General features: G+C 41.2%; 1 protein-coding gene across 2 annotated transcripts in view; it reads right to left on the reverse strand.

The window, feature by feature from the left end:
* Positions 1–14,620, reverse strand: part of sox6 (SRY-box transcription factor 6) — a 127,733-nt gene that overhangs the window by 89,402 nt on the left and 23,711 nt on the right. For both annotated transcript variants that reach the window (XM_054771279.1, XM_054771280.1), the window contains exon 3: positions 11,544–11,594. In XM_054771279.1, the coding sequence (XP_054627254.1) occupies positions 11,544–11,578 (35 nt within the window). In that variant the 5' untranslated portion in view covers positions 11,579–11,594. The remainder of the gene's footprint in view (positions 1–11,543; positions 11,595–14,620) is intronic.

A 14,620-nucleotide genomic window follows, 5' to 3' on the forward strand; every position in this document is an offset into this window, starting at 1 on the left:
GCTCATATGGCCTGGAATGTTTTGACTCATGAATTGTTCCCTGTGATAATGTTTCATCGTCAAGCAAAACAACCTCAGCTTAATTGGAGAGTATTAGAGGGGTGTTGTGCACCACTTATCTCAGTGCTCTTCTTTCCTCTTTGATGGCTGACTTTCACCTGCTGTGTCTTCTCTGTCACACCATTAACCTTTTATAGACAAAGTTGATCGGTAACGCCACATCACAGTCAACTTAACTCAGACTCCACTTGTCCATCACACAACCAGGTTTTCAAAGTGGGAAACAAGGCAAAGTATCACCGCAGTTGTCAAAACGTATCAAGCTCAACTTATACATGTCTATAAAATGCACTAGTAGTGATACTTGGCCCTGCCTTCCACGCAGTCGGGGCAGGTTCAATTCCTGGCCAATGCCTCATACCCAGCCTTAGGAGCTCTACCATGCTCGAAAAAATGGGAGGGTTTGCGTCAGGAAGGGAATCCGGCATAAAAAAGATAAACAATCATCCAAGTGACTCACTGTGGTAGACCCCAACAGGAGAAGTCGGAACCACATACATGTCTATAAAATGTTTATAAATAATGGTGCCTTTCTATGTGAAATATTCTCCCCATTCCTCCATGTGTTTTCCGAGCACTCTGATTTCCCCACAACCAAAAGCACTTTGACCAAGATGCTAACACAAGATCAAGATCTGGATTTGGCTTACACGGTTGCCACACAGTGCCACTCAGCAATGGTTTAAATGGAAAAAGTTAAGAATTTTGCCAAATAAAGTACCTTTACCTTTAAACAAATGGCTTGCAATGTGTGCTCCTGCAAATATACACCTCTGTCCAATGGGTTCAACGTGCGCAAAAAAATAACAGGGAGAAAATAGAAATTAAATTCAACTGCTAGCAAAGGTTATGTATTTTCATTCATGAAAAACAAACATTCTGGCATTATGGGTGCTTCAAATACGGCCAATTAAACCAAGGTGCTATTACGATACTGCTATGCTTAAATCTGCCATTTTTTTTGCGTTTTCTTCCTTCTATTAATCGCCAAAAATTACTGTTTTGATAAAGACTAATTAAATTAACCACCACTCCAGGAAAATACAAAAAGTAATTGTATAAACATTTGGAAAGGAGTTTGTGAATTGATTACTTAGGGGATTTCAAACGTGTGTGTGTGAGAGGGAGAGAGAATCATCTGCTCGTTTCCCTTCGGGGGTTCCTCCTGTTCTAACAGGTGTCGTGGTAGGGTTCCTCTGGGTTCTTCACCTGCCATAATGAGATATTACTACCTGACAGCTCCCAGCTGGAGGAGCATTGACACGGAATCCACCGTTTAGCACAATTAAATTATCACCCTCCATTGTGATTGTGCCATGCTGTGCAGCAGCCAGGTTTCTGCGTACATAATCAACTCATAATAAAGGCTGTAAGCCGTGCACACTTACTCACAGTTAGTTGCAGACACACACACATTTTGAGACACTGTGTAATTGGAGACAGGAATTTGGAAAAAATGAATGTATTTTTTAGCTTACTGTGCTGTGTGTTGAATCTCTTAAACCCTCAACTGTAATTAAAGATTATGATATTCAAATAAAGTAAATGGTGGGGAAAATGCAGGTTTTCCACAAACTCCAGTGCAGTGGCTGGAGAGTTGGTTGTCCAAATGAATTTTGTAAAATTGTTCCTCCATTATTGTTGACCTTCCCCTGCAAAAGTCAACTCAATTACAGCGGTACTTCATCCTCCACTTCACTCTCTCCTGATACCTTCTCTATTAGAGACAGCCTCTGTTAGCATATTGCTAAGACCCAAACGATAGCTGCCAAATTAGGCAAGCCACCTGAAGTGCACACTTTACATATTGAGCCGAATATTGATAATTACTTTGCAGGGTAAATTATTTGCAATAATATGCCGCAAGAGGAAGCGCCATGTCGGTCAATTTAAACACTTGTGCAGCTGCCATGACAGCAGGGTTGGTGTCCTTGCTCCCTGTGCAAGGCAGTGGCACACACAGGTGTGAGAGTGCTTAAGTGTTCCTGTCTGACTACTCAGGAAGGGTCGATGAGCACTCACACACTAAATCCCTCCTTGCTCTCTCCTTCACTACCTCCTCCCCGGTACCGGTGGCCCCTTTGCTGATCCCAGGACACTATCTCTGAGCTCTGAACAGTCACACAAGTTCACTTGTACGAGAGGATGTTGGCTACAAAAAGTCACTACTGCTAACTATCTTCCCACACCAAAGAAGTACATGTTAATGCAGTGACCCAATGAACACCAATAGCGCTTCTAGCACCTCTTAACCAATGAAACTCTTTTGGCACAGGAAAAAATAAAGACAAGACACAAGAAAAGATACTTGATGCTTTTGGCCTCGTTTTTTTTTTTTCTTTTTTCCTTGCCATTTTTCACTAGACCTGCTGGGCACTGGGGTTCCCAAAGGCCCTTCTGTTGCTGCTGCTGCACTTAAGCAAACCTCACAGCAAGTCAGGCCGTCAACCAACACGAGCCTATTTGCTGAGCAACAGTGGGGCTCTGTGGCTTTCCACAGTTGACAGTAAGTTATGAGCCCTTTGTGAGCAGGAGAAGGAAAACAGAGATCGGAATTTGGCAGGAGAATAATAATACAGAAGTCTCCTGTTCGTGGAACCTGAAATTTTCATGGCAACAATCAAGCATTGTTGAGGGAAAGAAAAGCAACGGTGACAGATGAAATATAGAGTGAGGGCCCCCTTTTTGTACAGCTGTAAACAAAGCACCATTGAAGCCATGCCCACTCTGTCATTTATAAAGATAACTTCTACGCACTGCAAATGTCTACACTTCAACAAATCCAGTGTAACATCTCAGACAGTTACCAGAGAAGACAGATGAGTATTGAGGTGGGGGGTGCTAAGCATTAGTAGCACAATCCCAAGTGACCAAAGAGATGCACATGGAAAGAGGGACTCAAAATGTGTATAGGAGAGGGATGTCATAATGCAGCTTTGTTTTTTTAAAATAATATTATTAATTGACCACACCAAAAGTGTCTGTGCTCTTTGTTTGGCTCTTTGGACCGTATACCTATTTAAAAGTTTCAAAAAGAGGGGTTGGGATAGATGGGGTCGGGGTGGAGCAGCTGAGTTTTATGTGACAAATCAAAACAGGGGTTATTCGTTTGCACCACCAAAAAGCCGTGAGGATGAGGGCTCAAGTGAGCCACTCCTCAAAGATTTATGATTAAGCCTTATTTTTTTGGGAAACTGACATTGATTGCTGATTTAAGCCACTGAAACCAATTAATTTGGCCGTGCTGAATAAAAAGCATGGTCAACAGTGTGTAGCATTCTGACAGGTTGGACAGGAAGAAGCAGAGCAAACGTGAAAGGACTAAATGAACTGCTGGCACCCAGCTCTTTCTTGAGGTGGTTAAAAGTTACCTCAAGTGACTGACAGCTTTTACAAAAAATCTATAGGGTTGATTCACCCATCTGAGGAACTGCCCCAAAATTTGGTTCACATAAGACTAAGATATGAACAAGTGGGGAAATTCTAAGATTCACGGGTCAGTACAGAGAAAACTTGAGTAAATGAATGTGAAACATACTCTTCATAAAAATCAACAGGCTGACAGTCATGGTTGAACAGAAAAATGTGCTGTTCGCTCCAGGGAAGTGGGCGCTGTAGCAGGTTAGACGCTGACCGAAACACAAAATGTCAGCCTGCCACTAACCGAGTGTCTGACTGCTAAGACTGGACTTCAGCTGAGACAGGAGATTTACCTACAGGTTGCCGTATTACAATTTAGCATGCTCTTTTGCATGCTAAAGGTTTACTAATTTTTGTCTCACTAGACACTTCAATCACGAGCAGCTTTGGAAATTAAATAATTAAGTAATTTACTTTCTTAAAAAGCCACAAGTGTGCAGCACAATTTGTGTGTGTTTGGCCGTGGGCCATGAGCCTCTGGTTCCTGGGCAGCCTCTTGTCCCGACTCTGTTGTGGTTCCCTGCCACCACAATCATTATGCTCAGCCTCTGCACAGCACGGTGCAGAGCTGCAGCCCGCATCACTCCACTCAGTGAAGCCACAAAGAAATAATCTGATCATCTCAAACTATATTCCTCTATTTCAATTGTGGCCTCATTTACACAAAGAGAACTATTGTGCTTGCCTGAAAATGTATTACCATCATTCATCCCAAGCAGGGCATCAGGCAAACATGTTTCCATTTTATTTAATCACTTAAAAATAATGATTGCATCATTTTGAATTTTAGGTTTTGATCAAATATTGGCACTGCCTAAAATTATATAAAAATCCATGCTGCAGTCAAGTGTGCCGACACATAAAAATGTTTTGAGCCCATGTCTTCAACCTTTAGAAGATTATATTTTGATACACAAACTAAACAGATAGGAGGCAAATAGTGAGTGAAGTGAAGGCCAGACAAATATGTGATAAGGTGATAGGGACTCAAGCTCAAGCTGTACGACTGTTTTTGCTCTCCACCAACATACACAAGCATGGACCATGTGTCTGTCTATTTGCTTTCTACTGAAGTGTTGGTAGCAGCTGCATCTTTCACAGATTATCCAGTGTGTAACAAATCCAAACACAAAAAGATATCTTCCAACCTGCTTTACCTAACTTTCAAGTTATATTAGATTGGGTTAATTTGTTGTTCCTTTTTTGTATTAGAGATGTGTGCAGCCCGTAACTGTACTTTATTTGTGTCTTAGTCCCTTTATTGGTCCCACAATTTAGCTCATGCAAGAGGTTCTTAACTATTTTAATTAATCTTCTGTTAACAGTTGCTGTAAATTTATTTTATCCTTTTAACCAAATAATGTACATTGGGCACAGTACCACAGGGCATTGCAATAAATGTTCTCATTACAAGAGGTTGCCAAATCATTGTAAAAAACAGTAGCCGGTGCCAAAAGATGGATACTACTAGAGTAATTAAGTGTCTATAAAATTAGCAACCTTAGTTACAGATTTTGTTGTTTAGTGTAACGAGTGTATGCAGTCCAACAACTCTCGTCACCGCTATTAGGAAGGCAGTCGTCCAGCATCGTATCACCTAAAAATGGCTGCTACATCACTCCTGGACAGGCTAAAAATACAGACCTAGTTTCCTCTAATAACACAGGACCTGATTTTCTCAGTTTTCCAACACTGTATTGTTAATTGTGTATTGAACCTAAGATAGGAAACCGAATAAGAGATTATGTATGCAAGCAATTTTGACTAAAACTAACCTACAGCAGATTCTCTCTCTGATACTTTGTTGAAACTATCAAACTTTCAAAATTTCCTGCATCCCCCCTGTGTGGGTGTGCCTGCAAAGTGCTGCTCTATCCGCTCTTAATAATCTCTAAGGGATTGCATCACGGTGCTGGGTGTAAGCCCATGGCAGCAACACTCTGTAACATGGAAGAAATACCTCATGTTGCACAGATTCATAAACACCTTACACACTGACTGGCTGGCTGGCCACTCTGACTGGCACACCTGACAGCATTGGGCCAAGTATCTGCCTAGACCTGAGTGATGTGCAAGAGTATGCAAAAACACAGTCACACAACTGAGTCTTAACTTCATTTAGTTAACTTCGTTGAGCTCGCATTGAGTCCCTCTCATTATCGGCTTTTACCTCAAAACCCTTGTTTGATATAGTTAAGAGTTGATGCAATATGAACCACACATGAAGAGTCAGCAGCAATCTGCATATCCAATAACTTCCGTAATTATATGTGCAATTCATCAAGGGGATGTGATTGCAGGGGAAGTGGAATAGAGTGGAATGGAGAGGAGGGGAGAGGTCTGATTCCTGGAGGACTAAAGTCTCATCACAAAACTAACATGATAATTGAAATCTAAATTGAATGGTTTAGCCCTCACAAAGAATTTCAAGGGTAAGTGTGAAAAGTTGCATTGAAAGTACTTATGTATTATGAGCCATTAACAAAAAAAGAGATACTGTGTATAATAATAACATCCTCATTACCTTTTATTTTGGATAAATATTTTAAATACAGGAAAATACGTCTGCATGATTACTGAAATAAAATATAGCCCCAGATTTTTTTTAAAGAAATTTTTTATTTAAATGTAATTGATCATTTCATCAAGGACAGTATGCGAATGCTAGAAAATCAGGATGTCCTCCACTTCACCTCTGTGGCTATACTGCCTTCTCATTCACTTCTCAGGTTCTGCTCATTGTCTGATTGCAGCAAAGAGAAAGTGCAGAAAAGTCCTCTGTCCCATTCTCCTTCTCCGCCCCCCTTCTTCTGCTCTTTCTGCCCGACCACAGGATTCATATTCATCCTTCAATAACGTTTAATTAGTAATGCCAAATTCATTAACCTACACTGCTGTTATGCTGGCCTCAGCCATAAATTAGCTTAATGTGAGCAGACGTATTGCAGCTGTAATAAGGGACATAAAACTCAAAGAGAAACAGATACTGTTCCTCTGTAGTCATGGATCATTATAGCCAGGCAGTGTTTTAGAGCTAGCTGGACCATTTTAAGAGAAGCTTGGGAAAGCTTGGGTAATTGAGAAACTTTATTATGAAAATGCATTGCAATAATCCCTGACAAACATATTTTTAAAGATTGAATTAAAGCATGGTGTTCACCACAGCACTGTTATTGAACTCAAGAACTAAAATATTACAGCGATTTATGTGGGGGGGGGCGTTTTCCAACACAGTTGAAGTCTGATTTATAGTGGCCCAACACACAGCCTACGATGTAGCCAAAGCCCCACACAAACTGCAGTCACACGTGAATAATTGTATCTGGCGTTGGGGTTTTGAGATAAGCACTTCTGAAAATGGTGACAAAAACTGAGAGGGCCTTTTTGGAGTTGGAGTCAACAATGCAGAACAACAGTTACATCTACTGAAATTACTGTGCACCAGTCAGAGGAAGGGGTGTGGAAATGAATGTATGCAAATGAGGAGAAGCTGTGACTATGTAGTTTGTAGTTGCTGTGGCCTGCATCACTGTCACCAGTACACTTTGTAATGTGTAGTCATTGTAGTAAACTGAATGCATGACCACAAATCAGATGCAGAGGAAGCCTATGTTTTTGGTTCATGTTAAAAGACATGCACATATTAGTTGTGGGGTTGTAGGATTTGTAGACCTGCTAACTTGAAAAATGAAAGGATGCCTCGCGATTTTTCAAAAAATTTAATGACATTAAATGTAATGTAATTCAATTTAATCATTTTATTTTAATTTCCATTTTAAACATGATACATATTTAAACACAAAACTTTGTGTTATTAGCTCTTAATGTGAACATGTCAGCTTTTTCTTGTTACATTGTACCATTTGCTGTATTTTTTCCCATTTTTGTTGTTTTTATTGTTTAATTTTATTTCTTCAATGTGCCACAGGCCAATAACAAAGGCACCACTGCCCGAGAATGGCCCTTGGGTCACACTTTGGACACCCCTGATTTTACAGCTCTTCATAAGGGTTGAGCATTGCTCTGTGAGCAACCACAACTCTTGCATAAGCATAAGCTACGCATTCTGCATTTCACATTTTCAAGTTTGAGTAATGTTTAAACTTTAATTTTAGTATAAATTGTGCTTGTTGTTGCTAACTGTAAACTGGAGTGTGTCCATACTGAGCTCCACAATACGAGAGCCACAGAGTTGGCAAACGCAGAGAAAGGTGGCTTCTCTGCGATTTTGGTTGTTTGTGAAGTCTTTCCGCTTTACGATGGACTATCTTAATAATTGCGTTTTCCAAAATACATATTTGAACGGTTTCCACATGCGAGAACAGCGACTATGAGCAGCATTTTTGGTTTGATTTTACATGACTTTAGGAATTGCAGCTGGAACTAATTGATGCGTTACAAAAGTCATTTTTATGGCAAATGTCGATCCAAAATCGGAGGAGAAGGCGCTCACAAAGGTGGGTTGTCCGTCCTCTGAAGTCGTATACAGAATATGCTACAAGCCGACCAATCGCCTAACGGTCTGCGTCCGCGCTGCTTGAGCTTTTTTTGGGTGATGTTTGTTACGCTACACACAGAAACTGGACTTGAAACTGAAACCGATGAAATGCAACAACATGCGTACCTGGTGAGCAGTGTATACAAGGGTCCAAATATGTGCTGTGCACAAAAATTGCATACCCGTTGGCAGGTCTGCGTTTGTCTTCACAAGATGTATGCCTATTGTTTTTGTTATTTCTTCAAATTCTTGAACTAGGATGAACGTGCGAGTTTGTTTGCAGTCTAAAAATCTTAAACAGCTAGCACTATCCGTGAATTACATGTTAAACTTTCTGCTGATTTCTTCTACATATGAACCTATTAGGTCTAAATGCCACTTTTCTGTAGCAGGGGAGGTCTAAAAGTGTCACCTTTTAAGTCATGGACATGAGCACTTTCTCACATTGAATTAGCCATGGTTCTCTTGGCTCGGACGCTTTGTGATGAGCTGATCGAACTTTCAGTAAATAGAGATGTGCTGCCACAGCTACTTGTTTCTCCTGAAGCCAGCTCCTCGAATAACAATAATGAGGCCATTATCAGCTATTGCTCTTTGAAAGGATGTCCTGCTAACACAACAGAAGACATAGTTGTTTGGTTGCTTTCCATGCAATCAACAACCCATTGTTGCTTGCTTGAGAACAATGAGAGCGAGGGATGAGGATCATAATGATTGGATCTATTCTGTCAAGACTCTGTACAAAGTGTCCATTGAAGAAGGATGGGCCTTGATAGACTACAGATTGTCTTGAAACTGTCAACTGTCTGACTTAACAGCAAAATGTCCGTTCTCTTTTTTTTGCCTGTCTTGGCGCTCAAATGGCCTCCAAACTGCAATAAGAAAGAAGCATCCATATGGAGAAATGCTGGTAGTCATAAGGAGGAAAAATATATAGTAACACCTAAAAAGAACATTCCAAGAGGTTGGCATCATGAGTAGATGTCCATGTCAAAATCACATTGCATTTGACGAGTGATTCCACACATAGATTAAAACAGTCAAATTACCTCACTAATCATGAATGTCAGCTGAGTTTTATTGAACATGTCAACATGACTCCATCAGATAATTGCGCATCTATGTTCCAAAACTAACTGCATTACAAATCTGGCCCAACCACTTTGGGAATGACGACAATGTTAAATGAAAATGTATATAGTGTGTATAAATATATAGACACGTAAACGTCCTTTGGGGTGAGAGTTGTAACAAGCAGAGCACTGCACTATTAGCTAAGCTCCATTGTGAGCAAGTGAGAGAGACAGAGCTGGAGGGCAGGAGGAATGCTAAGTGGGCCCCTTAGCCTAGTCAACCTTCAGTGGGTTTCATTTATCTTCATCTTGTTAGACTAAATTAATTAACAATCTCAATGTTACACACTTTCTCCTTTCATTACATCAAATAATGGCAGAAATGCAGGGGGGAAGAGGGGGGTCCAGCCCATTGGGAGGAGGCAGAGACTGAAGACATCTCTTTCCCTTGCTCTCTCTCTTTACTTACCTTCCTCTCTCTGTTTGTATAGCTGCCTGTCTTGCTCTCATTTTCTCAGCCTCATTATACAAACAAAATTGGCTTTATACAACTATACAGAATGGCTCTAAACCCAAATTATGCTGGAATGTAATCACAAATAGTATTGTGTACACCAGATCAGAGTTTTGTCACTTTTGTGAGAAAACTTGGATATTTGATCAGATTTTGGTTGAACAGGAAGTTTGTATTTTTCATCAACTTTCCCTCAGCTGCATAAAATTAGCGCTATTTTACAAAACTCTCTCTATGTTAAAGTTCAAATGATGACTTGCCACATTTAAGAAAGACAGACAAGAGATACACACTCATAAAGTTTCCTTTGACCTAATTTGGTTGCTTGAGAAAAGATGCTGGGATTCTTCACTTGAGGAATGTCTTAACTGCCACATCCCTCCACCTCCATCCTTCTCTCCCCGATCACCCACAACCCATAGCTCACTCCAGTCCAATCCAAAAGAAAGGGGCTAACCTGAAGCAAAGCCTGCCTTTAATCTTGGGCTGATTGTTGAGACCAATCTCCACGATATATATCCTTCTACAGGTGCTTCTCCTTTAATTAAAACACATACTAACCAAAGGATGTGGATTATCAGGGAAATAATGTGTTTACATTGTATAATCACTTTGTTTTCTCACAGCTATGGGGACAAAAGGAAACTGTGGTGAAAGTAGTATAAGGTCTTTTTTAGTGTCTACAACATATCCCTGTTGAATCAAACAGATGATCAAGACAGAAGATCACTGCTGTATACTGTATACCAATGTATCCAAAGTACAATTAATTACAAGGGTTTATAAACACTGCTGTTGAGTTTGCAGCATTACTTCAAAGAAGAGGAAGTGAGTGTCAGCAGCCTGCTCTCAAAAATGTAGCATGCCTGAATAAATCCTGTCAAATCACAGCAGATACACCACACGGAATACGTTGGTGCCTACAAAATAAAAGATGGTCTGTGCTTTCATGCGTAAAGGGGACACATTTAATGTATTTACAGTACTTAAGGGAAACGTATCGAAAAGGTTGTATTTTTTTTTTCAATTTGGTTCCTATTTTAGGTATGTCTTTCAGTATGATTCACTGGATGAGTAGGAAACATGTCAGTACATGATTTTTTTTTTCAGTCGTATTCCTCAATGGCGTTTTAGCTGGTGAGGGGTAATGGTATCAAATTGTTTTTTTCTTTTTAAAATGCCCCCAACTGTTCATAGACGGAAAAAAATGCTGTTAATTTAATCAAATAAGTGACCTTTTGAAAAAGAAATCAAAGAGGATTCATTAGCTTTAGTAAAGTTTGGCTGACAGAGGCTTTGAAAGGCAGATGCTGCTGCTGTGGCTTCTAATGAGCCAACCCTAATTAGGGAGCAACACTGGAGCCTGGAGAAGGTGGTTTACTAGGAAAGGAGCCAATGGTAAATACATTCTCTTATTTACTTTCGCTATGTCTAATGACAGCACACATTTTTAATTAGAATCACAGGCATAAAAAAAAATCAAAATCTTTATGGTGAGCTGAGGACAAACAGAGAACGTGTACAAGGTAAAAAGGATAGGCAGGAGCTGTCCTAGCGCAGCAGCCCTGATTTGGTTGGTTAGCGGGGGAGGGCAGATAGGGATAGTGGTCGGACAAAAGCATGCGGTGTAAAGACCAGAAAGCCTGATCTGCTGATCCCTTAAGACGTGAAGGGGAAAGAAAGGGGACACCCCATCTACATCCATGCCTTACGCTTATGTGTGCTTTCAGTTTGACTGGTGGCTATCAGGGTGAGCATGCCTGTCTGCAACCACATGGACACACTCATCACACACAGGTTGGGTAAATATGTTAGAATCCATGTCTTACATAGTTCAAATATACACACAAACACGGGCACACACACACAGGACAAAGTCTAAAGCTAACAATGTGTGGAGAAATTTAACCCCTGTTAGCCCACAGCCACCCTTGCCCGACTTGTGATCCTAAATGGCAACAACGGAAAAGTAACTAACCTCAGTAAAAAGCTGCTACGAAGAAAGCCTTCCATGTCAGCGTGTGGGGTTCTGGCAGGAGAAATCACAAAGAACCATTTTCACTATGGAACGGGTAATAATCAAGAAACAGAAAAGCAGTGAAAAGTGGGGAATTCAAATGGAAGAAAGAAAAGACACAGAGCATACATGTTCCTCTTATAATACGGCATGTCTTTAATTAAATCAAAAATACAGCTACACATCCATACACTCATTTTTACAAACTGACATCATTAATTATACCTTGTTGCATCGAGGGAGTAGATTTGCATACAACATTGGTTTGCACAGAGAGCCTGATGATATGTTTGCAACACGTAAACTACTGATCATGATACAGCCCTTCCCACAACTGTGTACGGATATATATATGAACATCCAGCACTCTAACCGCAGATCCCAGCACAGCTCTAGTTTATTCAGATCAGCCAATGGTGGTCCAGCTGCAGCACATGTGTGGCGAGGGTGCTGCGGTATCTGGGAGCCCAGGCCACAAAGGACGCAAGATGGGCCGCGTAGCGTCAATGAGGCAGGAGGATGTGGTCATGATGTCACCACTTGTAGGGGTCGTTCAGAATCCTTATCCATAAAATACGTAACATGCACGGCTAAAAATGACTTCCAACAGAGTTTGTTATTGGTGCGTAGAGTATGCACTTTTATTGTGTTATGGTTGGTCAGAAAGGATTGGAACTTGCACGTGCTTCGAGTGGCAAAACATTGAACAGATTTTGCGATAAACTTTTGTCAGACATCCATGAGATCAACAATACAACAACAATACTCAACTACTGGAATACTGTATATGAAGGAGTTTTAACTGTGGCATTGCATCCCTCCACTAGTCTTATATTAAGACCTATTGAGTCCACAGATTAAAGTTCCATATGTTTTGAAAGTAAGCCCAAAAACACCTCATCATGATTAACATAAGAGCAAACGACATTCCAGCCCTTTAACACTATTAAGAGTTTTAGTGATATGTGTGTAATTTGGCATTTTCTCTCCTTGCTGTCTTGGCTCATGAGACAATGGAAAGAATGAGCCGGGCCCAAGGACACTGTGCCTTTCAGTCTGGCCAGCACTTAGCGAGGCAGTGGATCCACAAGGCCCAGAGGGCTCAGCCGAGACTTTTCTCACAATAAGGTGTCTGGGGAGGAGGCGGGAGAGCCATAGCCAGGGGCGCTGCTGCTACGCTCTTTTTTTCCACTCAACTGGACCGACCGCACATAATACCATCACCACACAAGCGCACACCAAGCCGGTGACAACGTGAGAAAACACCCGTCAAACAGTGCAGAACAGCTCAAGCGTGTCTCCTCACTTCTTTGAGTGCAAAAAGCAAACGTACTCCACTGATGGCACAAACGAAAACAATGACTAAATCCTAACTGACAATGTTTCTAAATATATATTCACATAAATTAGATACACAAAGAAAGTGTGGCCTCAATCCTTCAACGAGATGTAACAGATTAGGCCACGCTGGGGTTCTATCTACATCTTGTGTTTCATTCCATTACCCCTTGTTCTTTCACTCTTGGTCTCCCTGCCTGTGTTTCCTCAGCTGTGTCGGCTGTGTATGGTCCCGTTGTGGTCAGGGACAACTGAACTTAGCGTATGGAAGCAAAGGTGCGGTTTGGAACTCCAGCTACCAAATTCAGGAAAATATGAGTGAGCTCCAATATATTTGCTCCTTTGAGAAAAAAGAACGCAAGAATGGCTTTAAATTAAGGCTTAACCACAATTCAAGGGCAGGCAGAATCGACATCACAAAGTTGGCCTGCACTGGTTTGAGCAGCGCGGCAGCCCTTTCGAAGAATAAGCCCCTGCCAACTCTCTCTGCCTCACCAAGTCTCCCACCATCTGCAACAAATGTGCTCTATTAAAGCAGTACCATATGGACAACAAGCTAGCTATTAACACGGCTTCAGCGCATCCCCTTAACCTAGGCCAGATTTCAAACTTGCAGTCAAATTGACTGCTGATTTAATGCATCACCAGAAGCCATGTGGGTCTTGGCATGAGATGGTACTCTCAGTCTTCAGTCATTAACAGGCTCACAAAGTGTGTAGTGCACAGTGAAATGCAGATCCTGTCATTGGTATAACTTCTATCCAAGATACTGCTATCAAAAGTGAAGGATGCTGAGAACAGCAAGGGTCCAAAGTCGGGTTAAAAAAACTGAACGGTGCCGAGTGGAAACTGTCTTAAGAGCAGATGTATACTTGAGGTGGCTGCACAAGCTCTCTGACTGCTGCCCTGTGTCTCAGTCCTTCCACACTGATGGATAGACTATTTGCTCCATCTGCATGCATCCAAAGTGACAGTGATTAACCCTACAGGGTGTGAGTGGCGGTGCGGGGAGGGGGGCAACTTAAATCCCAGTGGGCCAAGGCGGCCATGTTGACGCCTCTCCCCTCTCTGACTCATGGGGGACCCACCCACCCACACAAAGCCATGCTCTCTTCTCCCCGACCATGACGCCACGACCATGAGTCCTCTGTTCTGTGGCCCAGAGACAACACACACGCATGCACCCCAAATCAATTACAGCTCTGTGGTTTCAAGCCGACTCACTCAAATTTTGTTGTTTATTTTTTTCTCCTCCCGTCTCAGCTGCTTAGATACTGTATAGTATTATAGTGGAAACACATTTCTTTGTTCAGAGGCGTGCAACTAGTACAATCCAATGCTGTCAAATGATTTATTTGATTATTTAATCAGATTAATCACAGTTTTGAAATTAATTACCATGATTAGTCACCATTTATATCTAACTATATCTGAAATATGCCCACTTTTTACTGTATTTTATGAAAAGAAAGAGAAATGACAGGACAGGATTATGTACATTTGTATGTATTAACAGCTCCAAAAGAACTGACCATTTTTCAAGCTAAAAGATACCCCACATTTCTGAAAATTGATTTACCTAGCATTAGTCTCTTGAATAGTAGTATTATGAGCAATGAGGGGTTGCGTTTAAAGACACAACACAAACACGTGTAATAAAGGTGTTGTTGTGATGTTTGCAGTTCGGCGTGTCTGAATGC

Source organism: Dunckerocampus dactyliophorus, chromosome 3 (assembly GCF_027744805.1).
Source record: "Dunckerocampus dactyliophorus isolate RoL2022-P2 chromosome 3, RoL_Ddac_1.1, whole genome shotgun sequence".
Lineage (NCBI taxonomy): Eukaryota > Metazoa > Chordata > Actinopteri > Syngnathiformes > Syngnathidae > Dunckerocampus > Dunckerocampus dactyliophorus.